At 38.5% G+C, this 18,910-nt stretch overlaps 1 protein-coding gene across 2 annotated transcripts in view; it reads left to right on the top strand.

Moving 5' to 3' along the window:
* Nucleotides 1–18,910, top strand: part of SMURF2 (SMAD specific E3 ubiquitin protein ligase 2) — a 119,212-nt gene that overhangs the window by 59,149 nt on the left and 41,153 nt on the right. For both annotated transcript variants that reach the window (XM_060645663.3, XM_060645660.3), the window contains exons 2-4: nucleotides 1,703–1,741; nucleotides 7,670–7,778; nucleotides 16,900–17,033. In XM_060645663.3, the coding sequence (XP_060501646.1) occupies nucleotides 1,703–1,741; nucleotides 7,670–7,778; nucleotides 16,900–17,033 (282 nt within the window). The remainder of the gene's footprint in view (nucleotides 1–1,702; nucleotides 1,742–7,669; nucleotides 7,779–16,899; nucleotides 17,034–18,910) is intronic.

Below are 18,910 nucleotides of genomic sequence, written 5' to 3'. Positions count from 1 at the left end.
TATGTTTTTAAAAATAAAACTGTTTCTAAGACAGGGCCTAAATGACTCTGGGTACTAAATCACTATCTTGTACTTACTTAATAATTTTACTCATTTACCAATGGCATCTCTCTTTTTTTTTTTTTTAAGTTACTTATTTTGAGAGAGAGAGAGAGAGAGAATTGGGAGGGGCAGAGAGAGAGAATCTCAAGCAGGCTCTGCTTGACAGTGCAGAGCCAGATGCAGAGCTTGAACTCATGAACCATTAGATCATGACCTGAGCTGGAATCAAAAGTCAAATGCTTAAACCAACCACTAAACCACCCAGGTGCCCGGCATCTGTCTTTAAAATAATTTTTATTTAACTTTTTTTAAAAGTTTATTTATTTTGAGAGAGAGAGAGAGAACGAGAGCACATGCAAGCAGGGGAGGGGCAGAGAGCGAGGGAGAAAGAATCCCAAGCTGACTCCGTGCTGTCAGCACAGAGCCCATGAACCATGAGATCATAACCTGAGCTGAGATCAAGAGTTGGAGGCTTAACAAACTGAGCCACCCAGGCTCCCCTTTATTTGAACTTTTAGAGTGATTAGTTATATATAGACTTATTCCCAAGGTTTGTTATGTTAAATAACACTAAACTTCCAGACCATTTCAACCGAGTAGAAGTGGGTAGAAATTAACCAAATATTACATGTATAGATATTTTATAAGTTATAAACCATACAGAAATCGATGTTTTCCCTTCAATTTTAACAAGTTTGAATTAAACAAGTTAATTTTATAACTCTATATAAGCAATAATTTTTTAAAGTGACATGTAACCACAAACTATAAAATTCACCCCTTTAGAATGTGCAGTTCAATGGTTTAAAAATTTTTTTTTAATGTTTATTATCTTGAGAGAGACAGAGAAACACAGAGTGCAAGCAGGGGAGGGGCAGAGAGAGAGAGAGAGACAGAGAATCCGAATCCAGGCTCTGAGCTGTCAGTACAGGGCCAGACGCAGGGCTCGAACCCATGGGCCACGAGATCACCTGAACCGGAGCCACCCAGGCACCTCCAATTCAGTGGTTTTAATATATTCGTAAGGTTGTGCATCCATCACCTTACGAGTAATAATTTCATGCAGGGTAATCCAGAGAATGTGGCTTTGGGATATCTACTCAGTGTATTAACTTTTAATTTTTGGTAGATACAGTAATCTGTCTTGTCATTGAGTGATGATTTAGAAGAAGGTAATTTATCTCTCCTATAAAATTTCTGTGGAGTTAGGTGGAGACTAAATAACAATGTTATTTTAAAAAAAATCTCATCTATATCAAGAAAGCTTTATTTTATTTATGATCTTCAGTATAAAATTATTTCATTAAAAAATGTATATGTCAACCTGAGTTTGCTTATTTTTTTCTTGGAACTATTTTCCCCTTTTCACTGAGCTGCTCTGAGATAAATCATGATGGAAGATTGATTGGAAGTTGGTCCTTATGAGAATACCAGATTTATAAATTTTCTGGCTGTCAGCTGTTATGAGTGATCATTGCTAAAGTTGGAACCACTGGTTCAGCTGTCTTTTGCTAGTCTTTAATAAAAGCTTGTGATCATATTTCAAACCTTGCTATAATGTTTATCATTCACTGGTACTTTCAGTGTTTTAAAATGAACGTTTTGACAGTGCAGTCTTACCATTTTAATTCTTTCCATGTATTTTTTGTTTCCTTTACAGTACTCTGTGCAAAAAACTTGGTGAAAAAGGATTTTTTCCGTAAGTAAATTAACTTTAAATCTTGTATGTTGTGTGTAGACTTTTTGGATAACTTTTCAGAATTGTCTGGCTTTAGTGATTTCTCTATTCAGAAATATACTTCATACTATTTTATGAATGCTTTGGTTTGGACCCTTTTGGCAGTACTTTTTTTTTTTAAGAGGACTTTGTGCTTTTTAGCCGTTCTTCCTTTCCTTTTATCCACCCCTCTCACATATTTGTGTGAAATGTATATGTGTATAGGTGTGTATATGAGACATGTGTAAAGAATATCGAGGGTGTGCATACTACTAGGTTTCTAGAAAGGGTGGAGGTTATTTTGTAAACACTTTTTCTTTTCTAACATTTTATAGGAAATTTTATTCAGGCATTCACCATACCTTGGAAAGGAGAGAAGTTATTCAGCCTGCTTAGAATTTCCAGAGTGTAGGAAAGAAATCTCTGCCACATTCAGTCATAGATGCTCTTATGTCTCGGCCTCTAAAGCAGACATTTGGTTCCCCTATTTGCAGTCTCTTTGCCAATAAGTTGTCAAATTTTTTTGTGGCTTTATTTAGGATTAAGTTTTGTGAAGGAGGATTGGGAAGAACCCCTCACGTGTGTTTAAAATCTTTACCCTGTAATCTCATACTTCACAATAGCTTTAAGGTATTGAGTAAAAAAAATAAAATAAACATATATAAATAAGTAATTGAGTCAAAATGATATAATTTTTTTTTTTTTTAATTTTAATGTTTATTTATTTTTCAGAGAGAGGGAAAGACTGAGAGTGGGGGAGGGGCAGAGAGAGAGGGAGACACAGAATCCGAAGCAGGCTCCAGGCCCTGAGCTGTCAGCACAGAGCCGGACGCGGGGCTTGAACCCACAAACCACAAGATCATGACCTGAGCTGAAGTTGGATGCTTTAACCAACTGAGCCACCCAGGTGCCCCAAAATGATATAATTTTTAGTAAAGAACTCGAAGCCAACAAAGTATTATATGTAATATATTTGAAGTTATAAATTGAGAAGATTCATTAGATTTTCATTTTTTATTTTATTTAAAATTTTTATTTTAGAGAGAGCATGTGCACACTCACAAGCAGGAGAGAGGGGCAGAAAGAGAGAGAGAGAGAATCTTAAGCAGGCTCCACACTCAGTGTGGAGTGATCCCATGACCCTGAGATCATGACCTGAGCCAAAATCAAGTGTCGGACACTTAACCGAATGAGCCACCCAGGTGCCCCAAGAAGATTCATTAGATTTTAAAATTCAAGTTCTACCAGCCCCCAGAAACTAGGTGTGAGTGCTAATTTAATACGATATTACTTAATTTTCAGGGGTTTCATTAAAAGAAATAGTAAGCTCTTGATGCATTTTAAAATCATACTTCATTCATCTCACTTGAAATTTTCTTCTAAGATATCTAGAGTAGAACCAGAATTAAAGCTTATAAAATAACATAAAACTGTATAATTAGAAATTTTTCTGGTTTCTGTGCTTATATGGGAAAGCAGTTAAATAGGATGCTGTGGGACATAGTAAAGAAAGTTTTAAGCAGTCTCCAATATGTGTACCAGGTGCTGTCTACCGTACTGCGTGTCACAGCGGGAGAGGCCAGTGGCCTCTCTCCATGCTGCCACCAAATTCTGTCTTCACAGGCTTCTTCTGAACTACCTACTTCATCCCTGTCACTAATAACCAGTGTATACTCTTTTTTTTTTTTTTTTTTTTTTTTTAACCATTCTGAAGGTTGATTTGAGGTAGGATTAGTAGAACTGTGAAGTGGCAAATAGGATTGGGTAGGTAGGTGACAAGGAGAAAAGGGAGACGAGTGAGGCATGCACTCTTTTATAGCTCCTTCTGCATCCTCCAAGATGTCTGCTTTGGTTTTACAGATGAAATCTAACATTGTGTCTCCCAGCCTTCCTTCCCAAGTTCTTTTCTTTCCTCCAGAGTCCTAAGACACAGTTTCTCAAGTATAATACCCAGATCTACTTGTCTGAGTTTTCCTAGGAAATCTAGGAGAATCTTTGATTTTTGGTAAACTTTGGAGAGCCAGTTAATATCAGTTATACGATCTTTATCTGCCCTTACGTTGTAGGTGGGAAAAAAAGTAAGAAAGGACTCTTTCTCTCTTTCGTTAGTGTAGGCAGTAAAAATTGATAAAAGTTTTCTTAAGAGTTGTGAGTTTGCTTCTAGGGATAGGGAAATTAGGGGAAACTCTATGATTATCTTGAAAACCTAGAATGGAAGAAACATTTGATGGCTCTGGAAAGGGAAATCGGAAAGCCAATCTTGAGGCCTTCAGAAGGTGCTCAGCCAGGGATGGGCTATCACCTGGGTTCACAGTGGGAATGGCCTCTGCTGACAAACTGAAGTTTGTCATTGATCTGTTTATAAGTTGAAGGTTGCCCACATTAATTCCAGAGAAAAAATTGTAGTACTTCCTAAATCTCTTCATGAAATTTGAGTGAGAGTGTGTTTATTGTCAGAATGCAGTTATCATTGATATCAAAAAGTAGTGTTTGCTTGTAATCCAGTTTAAATCATGTTGAATGAGAAAAGTAAACTTTAATATCAAGCATGACTATAGGCTGATGAAACATGTGTGTGTATATATTTAATTATAGGAAAAAATACACTGCCAAGTGCTGTCTTGTAATTTGTGTATTAGAGATAATACTCTTTATTCTGGGTATCTACCCTTGCTGAGAAAAAAATTGCTAACTTTTTGGAATTGTTTTCAAGCTTATTGGCTTTAAAAAATAAACTATTTCCCCCTCTCCCCAAAATTTTAGAAGGAAAACTTTCTAAACGTATAAGAACATGGAAAAGTTTTATAGTGAATATCCACCATCTAGATTCTACCATTAACATGATCCTGTATCTGTCTTTATCCATTATCTGTTTCTTAAAGAATGTTTTCATTAGTATAATTTTTTTCTCTTTTATGCAACATTTGTTTGTTTATTTAAGTTTATTTATTTTGAAAAAGAGTGAGAAAGAGAACAAGTTGGGTGGGGGACAGAGGATCCGAAGCGGGTGGCACAGAGCCTGAGGTGGGGCTCAGATTCACGAACTGTGCAATCATGACCTGAGCCGAAGTCAGATGCTTAACTGACTGAGCCGCCCAGGTGCCCCTCTTTTATGTAACATTTAAATAAAAGATTTATGTGTAAGCTACTGTGTTGAGTCACTATATTTAGGGGCCAAATTGAAGTCACTCAGAACCACGGTGATTGGTGAATGTTCTTTTTCTTCCCCCAATCAAAAATAAAGCTTTATTTTCTCCAGAAAGTAACACACTTTTAAGTTGAAATTTTTGTTTCATTGTTATTTGCAGCTCAAGTGCATTTGTATAGCGAGGAAGTCTTCAGCTTTAGCTATTTTTGTATGACTCAGAAATGATGGGGATGATTGAGAAATTTTTAAAAATACAGAAAATACCTTAGCCACTTGATATTTACCACTAGAAGCCTCACTAACTTCAGAAAACTTGATAGCTTTTGATCACATCACAGTAACTTGGCTCTCAAGGTAAATTTTTGTGGACTGATAGAAACAGGTAAGTTGAAATGTAGGTACTTTTTGTTGTTAGGGCATAGAGCTTGTGTTTTGTATTATTTAACAGAAAAGAAACATAGGAGGTTGGGACTCAGAATTTCATAGTTAATTAAGGACTTGGAAACCATGCCTAGTGTGTTTATGTGGAAAAGTTGTTCCCCTTAGTCCTTAATTCTTTAAACAACATCTAAAAGGAAAGCTTGAAATGTGATTTTTGTTTTTGCTTACAAACATACATTTGTATGTTTGCTGAGATAGTAGAATCAAAAGAAAAAGAATAGATTCTTGAAAATACTTAATGTTATTGAAGGTAGTGGGAAAAATATTCTTCCATTAAACACTTTTAAAAACGGTAGGTATTACTGAAATAATATGAATAGCAGTAAACTTCAAGAATATAGTTAAATACATCAATACGCTAACTTCCAAGTATCTTCTTAAATACTTAACACTCTTAAAATTTGGTCCTCTCTTATTTGAAGCTGACAGATCACAGAGTCATAGGATTGGGGAACTGACGATGTGATTTATGCCTGACCTCGAATCTTGGCACATAGGTATCTTGACTTTAAAAAAAAAAAAATTAGCATAGATATCGAGGTGCAGAATTTCTCCAATTATCAACCCATACCAGCATTTTGTTCTAGTATTTTCTTTGTTTAAAAAAAATTTTTTTTAAATGTTTATTTATTATTGAGAGACAGAGAAACAGAGCATGAGCATGGGAGGGGCGGAGAGAGGGAGAGACACAGAATCTTAAGCAGGCTCCAGGCTCTGAGCTGTCAGCACAGAGTCCGACACAGGGCTCGAACTCACAAACCGCGAGATCGTGACCGGAACTGAAGTTGGGCGCTTAACCGATTGAGCCACCCAGGCGCCCCATTCTAGTATTTTCAACTGTCCATAGGAGATCTGTGCTATCCCAAAATGTCATTTTTGTCTCCTTAACACTTTATTTAGTTCTACCTTCTAACTTTTTTTTTCTCCAAAAGAACCACTGTTTTCATTGTTACTTAGGGCTGAAAACTATAGTGTCATCTTTGACCCTAGTTTCTTATAAACTTGTATTAGATCTTTCAGAGTAGTTTATTACTTCACTGTCCTTTGCCTTTTCCTGTGACTTCCCTAGTTCAGAGTCTGCTCATCTTACTGTTCGTTTATCCTACTGTGTGAAACTTATGACCGCTTCCTAGATAGTCTCTGTACCAGTCTTCCCTTCTCCCAGTCCACCCTGAATACCGCTAATAGAAAAATATGACACCCTTTTATCTACCTCAGTCACTTTCTGATTTCTAAGCCTCTCTTACCCACAGCATTTACTTTTAACATCGTAGCATAAATGATTTGGTTAGATTCCTCACAGCCCTTCAGATGCAGTCGTACCTTTCTTGGTGATCTTCCTGTTTGTCCTTTAAAGCCCAATGAGTCCCATCCCCCCCACCCCACCCCCCAAAAAAAGCCTTGATTTACTGTTCAAACTCCCCAACAGTTCTGTTTTTCTGAACTCTTACTTGTACTCACTGTTGAACTGCATGGTACGTGAGAGGTATACTATAGTATAGTAGTTGAGAGCATGAAATTGAGAACCAGATTTATGTGCACGGGTTTAAAATCTAAACTTCAGACCCTGGCTCTCTCACGTACTATCGTCTGTCCTTGGATTAGTTAATTAACCCCTTTGTGCCTCAGTTTCCTCATCAGTAGGGTAGAGACTATAGTAACATTTACCCCATTGGATTATTGTGAGGAGTAAGAGATTTAATATATGTAAAGCATTTAGAATAGTGCCTGACATAGTGTTAAAAGTATTTTCTTTAGAATCTATACAGACATCTGTTTATTCTCTGGTTTCCCTCTCCCCCAAGGCATTCTTAACGTTTTAAGGCAGGGTATTTAATTTTTTGATTCAGTTTTTCATCACTCATGGTAGTTATTCAGGAAAACTTTTTGGCTAATTTGATTTCTCTGTAGCCCATATTCTTGTGTGAAAACCTGTAAGAAGCTCTTTCTTTAAAAATGCTACTAAGGAGGACCTTGGGAAGGCCCTAAGAGAACCAGAACTGTTTTAATCTTCCTGGAGTCAAAGGGCTGGTAAAGATGTATAAACACTTCCCTATTATGAGGTAACCTCTAGGCTTTGGTAGTTTAAGAGAATGTTCTGAGATAGCAACGAGAAAAACGTAGCTTTTGGTATTTAATGTAGAATTCACTTTAATCTTCGTTCAAAAGGGACCACCTTTCATTTATAGCTAAATGTTACACTTTTTATAAAGAATGGAATAATCTTTTGTAGCAAATAGTAAGTTTTATATAATTAATCTTCTATTTTCCATGTCGCGTTATTCTTTAATTAAAAACGAATTCTTCCCCTTTCCCCACAGGACTTCCTGATCCATTTGCTAAGGTGGTGGTTGATGGATCTGGGCAATGCCATTCTACAGATACTGTGAAGAATACACTTGATCCAAAGTGGAATCAGCATTATGACCTGTAGGTTTAAAGGATTCATTTGAAATGAAACATAGAATCGATGTTATTTGATAGAGCGTTTGAAAAGAATCACTGAAAATTATCAGAGTTTGATCTGTGGTATAATTTGGTCTTCACAGAGGGGCACAAAACCTAGTGGGAAGGTACTGTGACTTATTGATAGCTGGTTTTGGAAGATGAAATGCTCTTAGTAAGCCTATGGAGAATAAAACGTATATGCAGTATAGAGCAACCCCGTCCCATCTTCTTTCGGTTAAATAAAGGTATTAATTTACTTTAGGTCAATTATGAGTATAAAACCAGAAATCGTAATTGGAGTGCACTCATAGACATTCTTTGTGCTTTTATAGGGATGGTTTCTTTTTTTCAAATTTTAATCACAGTGCTATATGCACCATTCTAAAAAGGTGCATAATACTGTAAGGCTTTTTTTTTTTTTTTAATATTTATTTTTATTTTTGAGAGAGACAGAGGGTAAAAACAGGGGAGGGGGAGAGAGAGAGGGAGACCCAGAACCCGAAGCAGGCTCCAGGCTCTGAGCTGTCAGTGCACAGCACAACGTGGGGCTCGAACCCACAAACGGTGGGATCATGAGGTGAGCCCAAGTCAGACGCTTAACCAACTAAGCCACTGGGGTGCCCCGATGTTGTAAGGCTTGTAATGGGAAACTGCAGTTTGCTGCCCCATCCTTATTCCTGATTCCCATTCTCAAGGTAACTAGAGTTACTTTGATTGTTTAGTCTGGTATTTTCTTCTCTTTCTAGACGTCATGCTTACTTTATACATCTCTCTGTATATGGGGTGGGCGGGGGGTATGCAGAGATTTAGTATATGCATACTTTTAGGTATTATTTTTACATTTCTTACCATAGAAGAAGATTTAGCTTTTACAACTGATCTCTCTCATCCCTGTTCCTACAGCACCCGCGTGGCCCTTCCTTTCTCCGAGCCCTCCATTTGAACCTTTCTGGTTAAATCATTGTTCTGTATTTACATTATGATCGTGTAACTATTCATAACTGAGTCACATGGTGTGCAGTGATTACATTTCCTCTCTTGATAAATTTTGTTTTTCTGGAATTAACTATCTTATTTTGCCATTTGTTTAGTTTTCTATCTGTCTCATTAATTCCTAGACTCTCCTACAGGACTGGACATTTCTGCATATATTCAACCGCATGAGCTATTCTGTTGGCTTTGTTTCCTTGTTGGAGATCTCCCTCCTGAAACCTTTGGCCTCTTCCTCCACGCTGGTCTGGTGGTCTAAGCTGGTCTAGGACCTGCTGCACAACTGTCCAGGAACCTCCTTGATCATTATGTTGGGAATTTCCTTTGTCTCTTCTGGGTTCAGTGATTTCCCATTTTTTGTTATTCCCTGTTTCGATGAAGTCTGTCTTTCATGGTCATCTTGAGAAAGAGTAAAAAGATAGGGAAGATTTCTTTGAGATCTTGTCTGAAAATGTACTTTGTCTTTCTCAATGGAGAGTTTGATTATAACCTTCTAGGTAAGACACGCATTTCTCTCCAAATTGTGAATATACGCTCCGTTGTTGTCTAGGTCTAGATCAGCACTTGAACAGAAATATAATGTGAGCCACAAATGGAAGCTTGTCTGTAATTTTAAATTTTGTAATAGCCACATTTTAAAAAGTTAATAGGGACACCTGGGTGGCCCATTTGGTTAAGTGTTCAACTCTTGATTTTGGCTCAGGTCATGATCTCACAGTTCATGAGTTCGAGCCCCATATCAGGCTCTGTGCTGACAGTGCAGAGCCTGCTTGGGATTCTCTCTCTCTCTCCCCCTCTCTCTGCCCCTCCCCCACTGTCTCTGTCTCTCTCTCAAAATAAATAAAAGGTAATAAAAAAGATTAAGCTTAATAAACATATTTAATTTAGTATAGCTGAAATATTCTCATTTCAACATGTAATCAAGATAAAATAATTATGGTCTTTTTTTCTTATAAATAAATGCATAGGTTAAAAAAATAAACATTTCTCAGCTAAGTCTGAGATCTTAGGGGTTTGTTTGCACTTACAGAGTGCCTCAATTTGGACTAGCCTTAAGTACTCAATAGCTCCATGAGACTGGTGACTGCCCTTTTGAATAGTGCAGTTTCAGAGTATCATTAATGGCATCCTGATTTTGGTCTTTCTTGATTATTGTTTTCCACTGGAAGATTTCAGGGTATTCTCTTTATGCTGTGTAATAAATTTTTTGATGATGCACTTGGTATATATGTTACATAGTGCTTGGTACTTATTGGGACCTTTTAATCTGGATAAACTCTTTTTAAAAAAATTAAAAAGTTTTTAATTCCAGGATAGTTTTTTTATTTTTAAATTAAAAAAATTATTTTTAATGTTTATTTATTTTTAAGAGAGAGAGAGAGAGAGAGAGAGAACAAGTGGGGGAGGGGCAGAGAGAGAGGGAGCCACAGAATCTGAAGCAGCCTTCAGGATCTGAGCTGTCAGCACAGGGCCCTACGGCAGGGCTCGAACCCACGAACTGTGAGATCATGACCTGGGCTGAAGTTGGATGCTTAACCAACTGAGCTACCCAGGCGCCCCTAATTCCAGTATAGTTAACATACAGTGTTCTATTAGTTTCAGGTATACAGTACAGTGATTCATCTTCCATTTATTACTCAGTGTTCATCAAGATAAATGTACTCTTGTGGCTCCTTGGTGGCTAAGTTGGTTGAGCAACTGACTTGATTTCAGCTTGGGTAATGATCCCCAGGGTCATGGAACTGAGCCCTGCGTTGGGCTCCACACTGAGCGTGGAGCCTGCTTGGGATTCTCCCTTGCTGTCTCTCCCTGTGCCCCTCTTCCTGCTCATGCTCTTTCTCAAAAAATAATAATAAATAAAAAATAAATGTACTTTTAATCCCCTTCACTTTTTTCACCTGTCCCCCCATCCACTTCCCCTCTGGTAATCATTTGTGTGTTCTCTATAGTTAAGAGTTTGTTTTTTGGTTTGTCTGTCTCTCTCTCTCTCTCCTTTTTTTTTTTTTTTTCCTTTGTTTGTTTTATTTCTTAAATTTCACATATGAGTAAAATCATTTGGTATTTGTCTTTCTCTGTCTTATTTTGTAACATTATACTCTCTAGAGCCATCCATGTTGTTGCAAATGGCAAGATTTCATTCTTTCTTATGGCTGAATAATATTCCATTCTTTATCCATTCATATCTTTATGGACATGGGCTGTTTCCATAATTTGGCTTTTGCAAATACTGCTGCAATAGACATGGGGGTGCATACATCCCTTGGATGTTTTCATATTCTTTGGGTAAATACCCAGTAGTGTGATTACTGGATTGTAGGGTAGTTCTATTTGTAACTTTTTGAAGATCCTTCATATTGTCTTCCACAGTGGCTGCACCACTTTGCACTCCCACCAACAGTGCATGAGGGTTCTTTTTACTCCATATCCTCACCAACACTTACTATTTTTTGAATTTTTGATTTTAGACATTCTGATAGGTGTTAGGTAATATCGCATTGTGGTTTTGATACACGTTTACTTGACGATGAGTGAGTTTTCATGTGTCTCTTGGCCATTTATATATCTTTGGAGAAATGTCTGTTCATATCTTCTGCGCACTTTTATTTTTTAATTATTTTTAAAAAATATTTATTTATTTTTGAGAGAGTGAGAGAGAGCAAGCATTTGCGAGTGAGGGAAGGGCAGAAATAGAGGGAGACAGAGGATCCAAAGTGGGCTTCGTGCTGACAGCAGAACTCAAAAACCATGAGATCATAACCTGAGCTGAAGTCGAACGCTTAACCGACTGAGCCACCCAGGCATACCTCTTCTGTGCATTTTTAAATTGGATTGTTTGTGGGTTTTTTGATGTTGAGTTGTGTAAGTTCTTTATATTTTAGATACTAACCCTTTACTGGGTATGTCATGTGCAAGTATCTTCTCCCATTCAGGAGGTTGTCTTTTTTTTTTTTTGTCTGTTGTTTCCTTTTCTGTGCAGAAGCTTTTTATTTTGATGTAGTCCCAGTAGTTTATTTTTCTTTTGTTTCCCTTGTCATAGGAGACATGTCTAGAAAGATGTTGTTATGGCTGATGTCAGAGAAATAACTGTGCCTCTTCTGGATGCTGAAACTCTTTAGTTATGAGGAAATTTTGTCTTTTTTATTTGTTTTTTAAAGATTTTATTTTTAATCTCTGCACCCATCGTGGGGCTCAAATTCACAACCCCAAGATCAAGAGTCGCATGCTGCACTGACTGAGCTAGCCAGGTGCCCCTGTCTTTATTTATTATAGGTGATTTCTTCTCTATTTTCTATTTCCTTTCCTGGAACTCCTGTTACTTGGATGTTACCCCTTCTGAATTGATTATCATTTAGTTGTCCTATCTTTTTTCTCTCATATTGTATCTCCAGTGGAATAAAATATTTTTGTTTCAGTAAAAAATTAAAAACTATGATGAACTATCTGGGCTGTTTCCCCTACTTAGTTTTCCAACATTCCTTTTATTGTGATTTCTGCTCTCATATTTTTAGCTTGCAAGATCACTTTGCTTATTGACTATCTGTTTTTCGTAATTTTGTCTTATTTCTTGGATGCAAGAGAAGTGAGTTTTGTTGCTTGTATTGCCTCTCTTTTGTCAAGGTTCCTTTTTTTTCTGTTAGTTTGATTTGGGTTTCTGTTTTTTTATATTTAAGGGGAGGCACTTCCATGTTGATTGGAAATTCTGTGCCCATGGGTAGAGGTAGTCCGCTTGCTAGGGTAGTCAGGTGTGGCTGTGACATATTCATTGCACAGAATTCTGCTGTTTCCTGCCCGGGGCTATATATTCTTGGATGCTAGTGTTCTTGGAGCTGAAGAGTTTAAGAATGTTAGGAGGTCTCTCTATTGACTGTAGTAACCTCTTCTTAGTATCCATGCTTTTATAATGGACTTTTACCTTCTCCCTTAGCTGTGCCTGGTGTCCCTGAGTAGAGAACTTTTCAGAGAGTAAAGCGTACATCTCCTGCTGGGGTTGAGGATGACCTGGGTCAAGGAGGGGATTCAGGAGGGCTTTCCATTCCTTTTCAGTAATTTCACCAGTCCTTCTGTTTTAGCCCCACCGTCACTGTTAGAGTATCTTGGGCTAATAAGTCGGAAATATTTCAGGGATGGGGTGGCAGTAATAGTCTTGTTTCTTATCTGTTGTTCCCTGCAGGTGTAGGTGTCAGTTTTCTCCAGGTTGCTAATTCTGTTACTATATGTTTTCTATACCTCTACCATTTTGTCAGCATAGCTCATGTTATAAACATGTTAACTGCCCTGATATCCTGACCTTTAAGTCTTTGGTCTTTTAAGCTTTTTGAGCTTTCTACTTCACTCTTCATCAATCTCAGTTTTTCTTCAAAATGTTCCACTTGCCTTACCTACAAAAATGAATTTTACATCTCCCATCAAAAGTTTATGCCTGACACCTCATTACTTACTTCTAGACAATTAGTTCTAACCCACCCCCCTAGCAGAGTACCCAGCTCAGCCTAGACTCTGGACAGTTATTTAAATTTGACCTTCTAAACCACATGTGAACAAACATGTTTCTCCTAAAACATTGAGATACTGAGAGGCAGTTCAGAATAAGGCTTTTTTGTGTGCCCCTCAGTGCTATGGCTCAGTGACTCCAAGTTAGTAGGCAAATAAATAGGAACTAAAAAAGTAGGCAATAGAGAGAAGTGAGACTACCTGGCTTCCCACCCCCCAGCCCCCCACTTATTTGTGTGATCATTAGCTCAGTGTTTAACCCCTCGTGTGTCAGTTTCCATTGGTAACAGCAACAATAATGCCTACTTTAGACGACTGATAGGAAGATGCAGTGAGATAACCCCTGCAAAGTGTTTAGACTAGTACCTCACAGGTAATCCTCAAATGTCAGACGCTTTTAGTAAATATGTTAGGTCGCACCTTTTTTATTACTTTATTTGACCTGTGGTGATTTTGAAATCCCAGCTGTAATAAGCTACTGTCTGTGTAACTGACTCAGCTTTTGAGTTCTTAATCAGATTGTTTTAAGCCGTCTCTTTAAGCTTCAGTCACATTTAAATTCAGCCAGAGACCCAGGTATAACAGTGCATAAGATGTAGTCTCACAAGCTTTCAGCTAAGTGGTGTATAGACACAAGTGAATAGGAAATTATAAACAGTATGATAAGAATATGGGGAAGTATAGGTGCCCTGGAAATACACAGAACTTTTTTATATGAATTTAGGAGCTAAGGACAGCTTCCTAGAAAAGTGGCATTTAGGCTTAGACCTTATGTGGGAGTTAATTTGAAAAAAGAAACGGGGGATGGCTCTAAGCAAAAGTAGTCTGTGTGAAGACCCAGAGGTGAAAGAGAACATGACTCTGAAAACAGTTGGGAGGGGCAGCATTGGGGAGTTCACGTCAGGTAAGGGGAGTTCGGCATAGGACAAGCAAAGAGAGGCGAGTAGGAACCAGCTCGTGAAGGTCCTTGAAAGCCTACTAATAAGTTTGAATGCTCTCCTCAAAGCAGTGGGGAGCAATGAAGAAAGGTTTTAAGTGGGGAAATGCTATCATCGGGTTTATATCCAAGAGCAGACACTTAGGCGGTAACCGTGGAGAAGGGCTTTGAGGGAGACAAAGATGGCAAGGAGACTAGTTCCTACACTGTGGAGTGTGGGGCGACCTGATCGGGTGGGGACAGCATGGATATAGGCAGAACAAAGGAGGTAGTGAATCCACTGGATACGCTGCAGGGGAGCAGGGGGGCAGGATAGCAAAGGAAATACTGTCTGCCAGGAGGCAGTCAGTGGTGGGGGGCTCTAATTACGGGGAGGGAGTGTGGGAGTATAGGAACATACGGACTTTTCCTTTTTTGGTACCTGTGCCTGACCCTAGCCCATTGGCCGGCTGGGGTCTGTGGATATTTTGAGGTGGGTCTCTTCATGAGCCTTTGCATGCAGCTGGGTGGTCACTGTGGTCGGCCCCTCTTACCTTACTCAGGTTTTCATTGCTCAAGCTTGTTGCCTAAAAGGGGCCCCTGTTTTCCCCCCTGACGGGTCGACAATCACAAATCTTTGGCATTTGGGCGGAGGGCTCATCTTCAGTATCTGCTTCATGCTAGACCTAGGGGAGGGGTGTCCCTACCTAAACCTGTCAGTCCGTCAGGGGTTCTGTGCAGTTACAGACCAGAGCATGGTATTATATTAACGTGCTGATCAGCGAGATTCCCTGGTGGCCAGGTCCATGGGATTTAGGGGGAGGGGACTCTGATGGTATGGGCTGGAATTCTTGTTGGACCATCATTAGTATGTGGAATTGTTGGGTCCAGCAAATAGAAATGATGACCTTATGTTAGAAAAGTGGTGATGTGAATGTAGACATTCTAAATAGTTGATTATGGCCTTAAAACTAAAAAAAAAAATTATGTCACCCTATATACACTGAAATCACACTATGTTTTGTGCTCTGCTGGGTTTGGGTCACAGGCTGTGTTTGCTGACCCCTGCCTTACACGCCTTGCTTCTACAGCCGTCAACACAGCAGCTAGAGTGAGGTTGTTAAAACATATTTCAAATCTTGTTACTCCTTTGCTGCACGTCTCCCGTTGGCTTCCTGCCTTACTTGGAGAGAAGGCCAGAGTTCACACCATGGCTGACAAGGCCCTTTATGATTTGTGCCTGATTGGTTAGAGCAGGCTAACTGATGGAATAGGCAAACCCAAATTGTCAGTGGCTTCATACAAGGGCAATGTATTTTGTATAAAAGTTCATTTGGCAGGGAGGTGATTTCACTGTCTCACAGTCATTCCAGGACACAATTGACAGACGTTCCTCTGTTTTCAGTGTACGTTCTCAAGGTCTCTCTGGGCCTTGACAGCATAAGGGTGCTTATGCCAGTGGTGGGCTGTTCTAAGGCACGGGGATCAATACTTTATCATGCTGGGGAATCAGGCTTGGGGAACTGATTTAATGTGATTTTGTTTTAATGCTTGATCTGGGGTGCTGTAGCTGTTTAATAATTGATTCTGGTTGTAGAATTTTGATACACCATGCAGTAGGTACTTGCCAGGTTAGGTCTGTTAGGTCTCTTTGAAAATTGGTGCATGCATGTTGGATGTTTTCGACCAGAGTTTTCCCATTTGTAAGCAACAGAAATGAAATTCAAATTGGCTTAATTTTTAAAAAGGGAATGGATTAGCTTGCGTAATTAAAAGTCCAGTAGGGATAGGCATGCTTTATGCACAGCTGGATCTAAGTGTGGTTTCCCTGTTTCTCATTGAAAAGTTTTAGTTCTCACTTCAGTGGTTTTGGCTTTTTTACGTACTAGGTGAATTTTTCTGATATTACTGCTTTACTGAATGACACTTGAAGATCAAGGTTGCTGGACCAAAAATTTGACCACTTAGAGGCAATGAAATATAGTTAGGATTCTACTGATATAATTATGTTATTTTATTATATTTTTGCATGGGATGGCACCATGTGAACAATTGGCTGTGGTAGAGCTCTTAACGTACTTGCAGGTATCCGCACAGACAAGTGTAGTAACGCTTTCCCCTGCTCTGCTTGTCTGCAGGCAGTGAAGTGAAATCTGCAAGAGTCCTGCTCGCTCAAGGCCTGCATACAGGAAAGAAGCAGGGGAAAAGCGTTACAATCAGCTTTTGTTCTACAGCATTTTAAAACCCACCAGGTATGTCAGATTTTTGGTCTGTCAGCCTTGACAATGCCCCTTGAAAACTGAGTACTCTTCGAAATGATAGGCCATGTCATTGAAATGTTTTTTAAATGTGACTGTGATAAAAGCTCTTGTAAGATTTTTGTTCTTGGAAAGAAATATCAGAAACCTGTAGTGTTATTTGACACTAGCTACTAAAATAGTTTTTTTACTACCACATTGTTAGCCAGTCTGAGAGTGGCAGATGTGATGAAGGATATATTAAAAATTCTTTATAGATTTTTACTTACAAGATTTTTAAAAAAATTAAATTCAATCTTGTGGGATTGATTGAACTCAAAACATATTTTGCATTATCTAACCATACTCTGAAACATTTGTGACTTTAGACTACAAAAGCAAAAGAAAAAAATTTTACATTCGCTACTTGTAGTTGCCAAGTTACTCATTCAGTTATGTTGTTTTTTAGGTATATTGGAAAGTCTGATTCAGTTACGATCAGTGTATGGAATCACAAGAAGATCCATAAAAAACAAGGTGCTGGATTTCTTGGTTGTGTTCGACTTCTTTCCAATGCCATCAACCGCCTCAAAGACACTGGTTGTGAGTAGATACGAGTGTTTTTTAAAATATAAAAATATAGGGCACACACATTAGGCTCTGTGCTGACAGCTCAGAGCCTGGAGCCTGCTTCAGATTCTGTGTCTCCCTCTCTCTCTGCCCCTCCCCTGCTCGTGCTCTGTCTCTCTCACTCAAAAATAAATAAACATTAAAAAAATTTTTTTTTTAAAAATATAGGACACTTACATGGCTCAGGTCATGATCTCATTGTTCGTGAGTTCAAGTTCCATATCAGGTAGCTTGAACCCCACTTGGTGTGAGCATGAGCCCTGCTTCAGGTAAAAAAACATGAGCCCTGCTTTCGGTGAGCCCCACCTCTCTCTCTCTCCCTCTCTCCCTCTCTCCCTCCCTCTCTCTCTCCCTCTCTCTCTCTCTGCCCCTTGTGAGATTCTCTCTCTCTGCCCCTCGCTCACTTGTGCCCCCCCTCAAAAAAAAAATATGTATGTGTATGTTTGTTTTTGCGGGGGGGGGGGGGAGGGCAGGGATCCAAAAATTTAACTTCCTATGTATGTTTGAAACATTGGTAAAAATACTTGTTTAAATTTATTTTATGGAGTTTATAAAAGGAATGAAACATTTAAAATGATTCAGCTGAACTGAATCAGCTGATACTTAGTGTACAGTGAATTTATAAGTGTTAGGAAATGTTTGATATCCAAGAGTAAAAAGAAGGGTGTCAAAGTGTATATGCCTTTTTAACATTTCTTAGCACCCTTCTCTGGTTTTGGTGGATTAATGAGATAAAATGAGTTTTATTTAGGTGACTGGAGTGTTTAAGGTGGCAATTAAAGGAGAATTATTAGTGAATAAGAATGATACATAAAACTAAAAAAAGGTAAAAGTTCTAGAAGGGTAAGACATTGATTGTAAGACAGCTGTGTTAACTGCTTAATTATAGCTTAGTTTTACACTAGCCTGGGCATTTAGAAGATCAGACCAAGGTTAAGACATTAGAAATGATTTTCGTATTGGATTGGCAGTAACAAGGTGACAAAAAATCTTTTTGGGGGTCTTTCTTTTGGGACATAGCTGAAGATAACTTTTTTGACAAAATTTTTTGTTGTTTTTACAGAATTCTTTTTCATATAATGTAAAAAATATTGCTAGTCATTCATTGTCATGGGATTTTAGTCCAGATACCTCTGCTAAACAGAAATTCACATGGAATCTAGCTAAAGAAATTAATAAAAAAAGAGTAAATTTTTCTTGGAGTATTAGATACATTAAGAGATAGTCCCTTTTACTGTAGTATGATACCACAGTCCAGATATATAAGTATTGATCTGTTAAGAAGAAAAAGGGAGAAAATTGCACCAGAAGCTCTGAGTCAGGGGAATTTAAAGGCACTTGAGAATTTCTTGTATTTCTGAGTTGACGAGGTGGCTGACCCAAAAGGAAATAGAGGACGCTGGGATGGGAAGAGGTCTTATAGTATATAAAAATGAACTGTTTTATTACCCAACCCAGCAGGCAAACTGAAGACTTACAGGCCACATGGATGACCTTATCTTTGGTTCAGTTTAGCCAGCATTTATCAAACCTTTAATGTGCCAGGCACTGTTCAAATCCATGGTGGATGTAAAGGTGAAAATGGGATGGATCCTGTCCTCTGAGAAACCAGGGCAAAGGCCTGCTGGCCTGTGCTGGCAGAGGGAGCAGGACACACTGGAAAGACTGAACAAGAGAAGAGGAATTGCCTTGCAGAAGTCTACTATACAGTTGATTTGGTAGCGTCCGTTTATTTTGCAAGGGGAAAAAATGTCTCTTTTTGGCTGGATAAATCTGGTGGGACACAGATTTTTCTTTGTGCTGCCTGTGGATGTTTCATTGCATTTATTTCCTTGACCTTTTTGATGTGT

This window comes from Panthera onca, chromosome E1 (assembly GCF_046562875.1).
Source record: "Panthera onca isolate mPanOnc1 chromosome E1, mPanOnc1 haplotype 2, whole genome shotgun sequence".
Taxonomy (NCBI): Eukaryota; Metazoa; Chordata; class Mammalia; order Carnivora; family Felidae; genus Panthera; species Panthera onca.
Note: the sequence above shows the minus strand (reverse complement) of the source record. Positions and strands in the feature narration are given on the sequence as shown.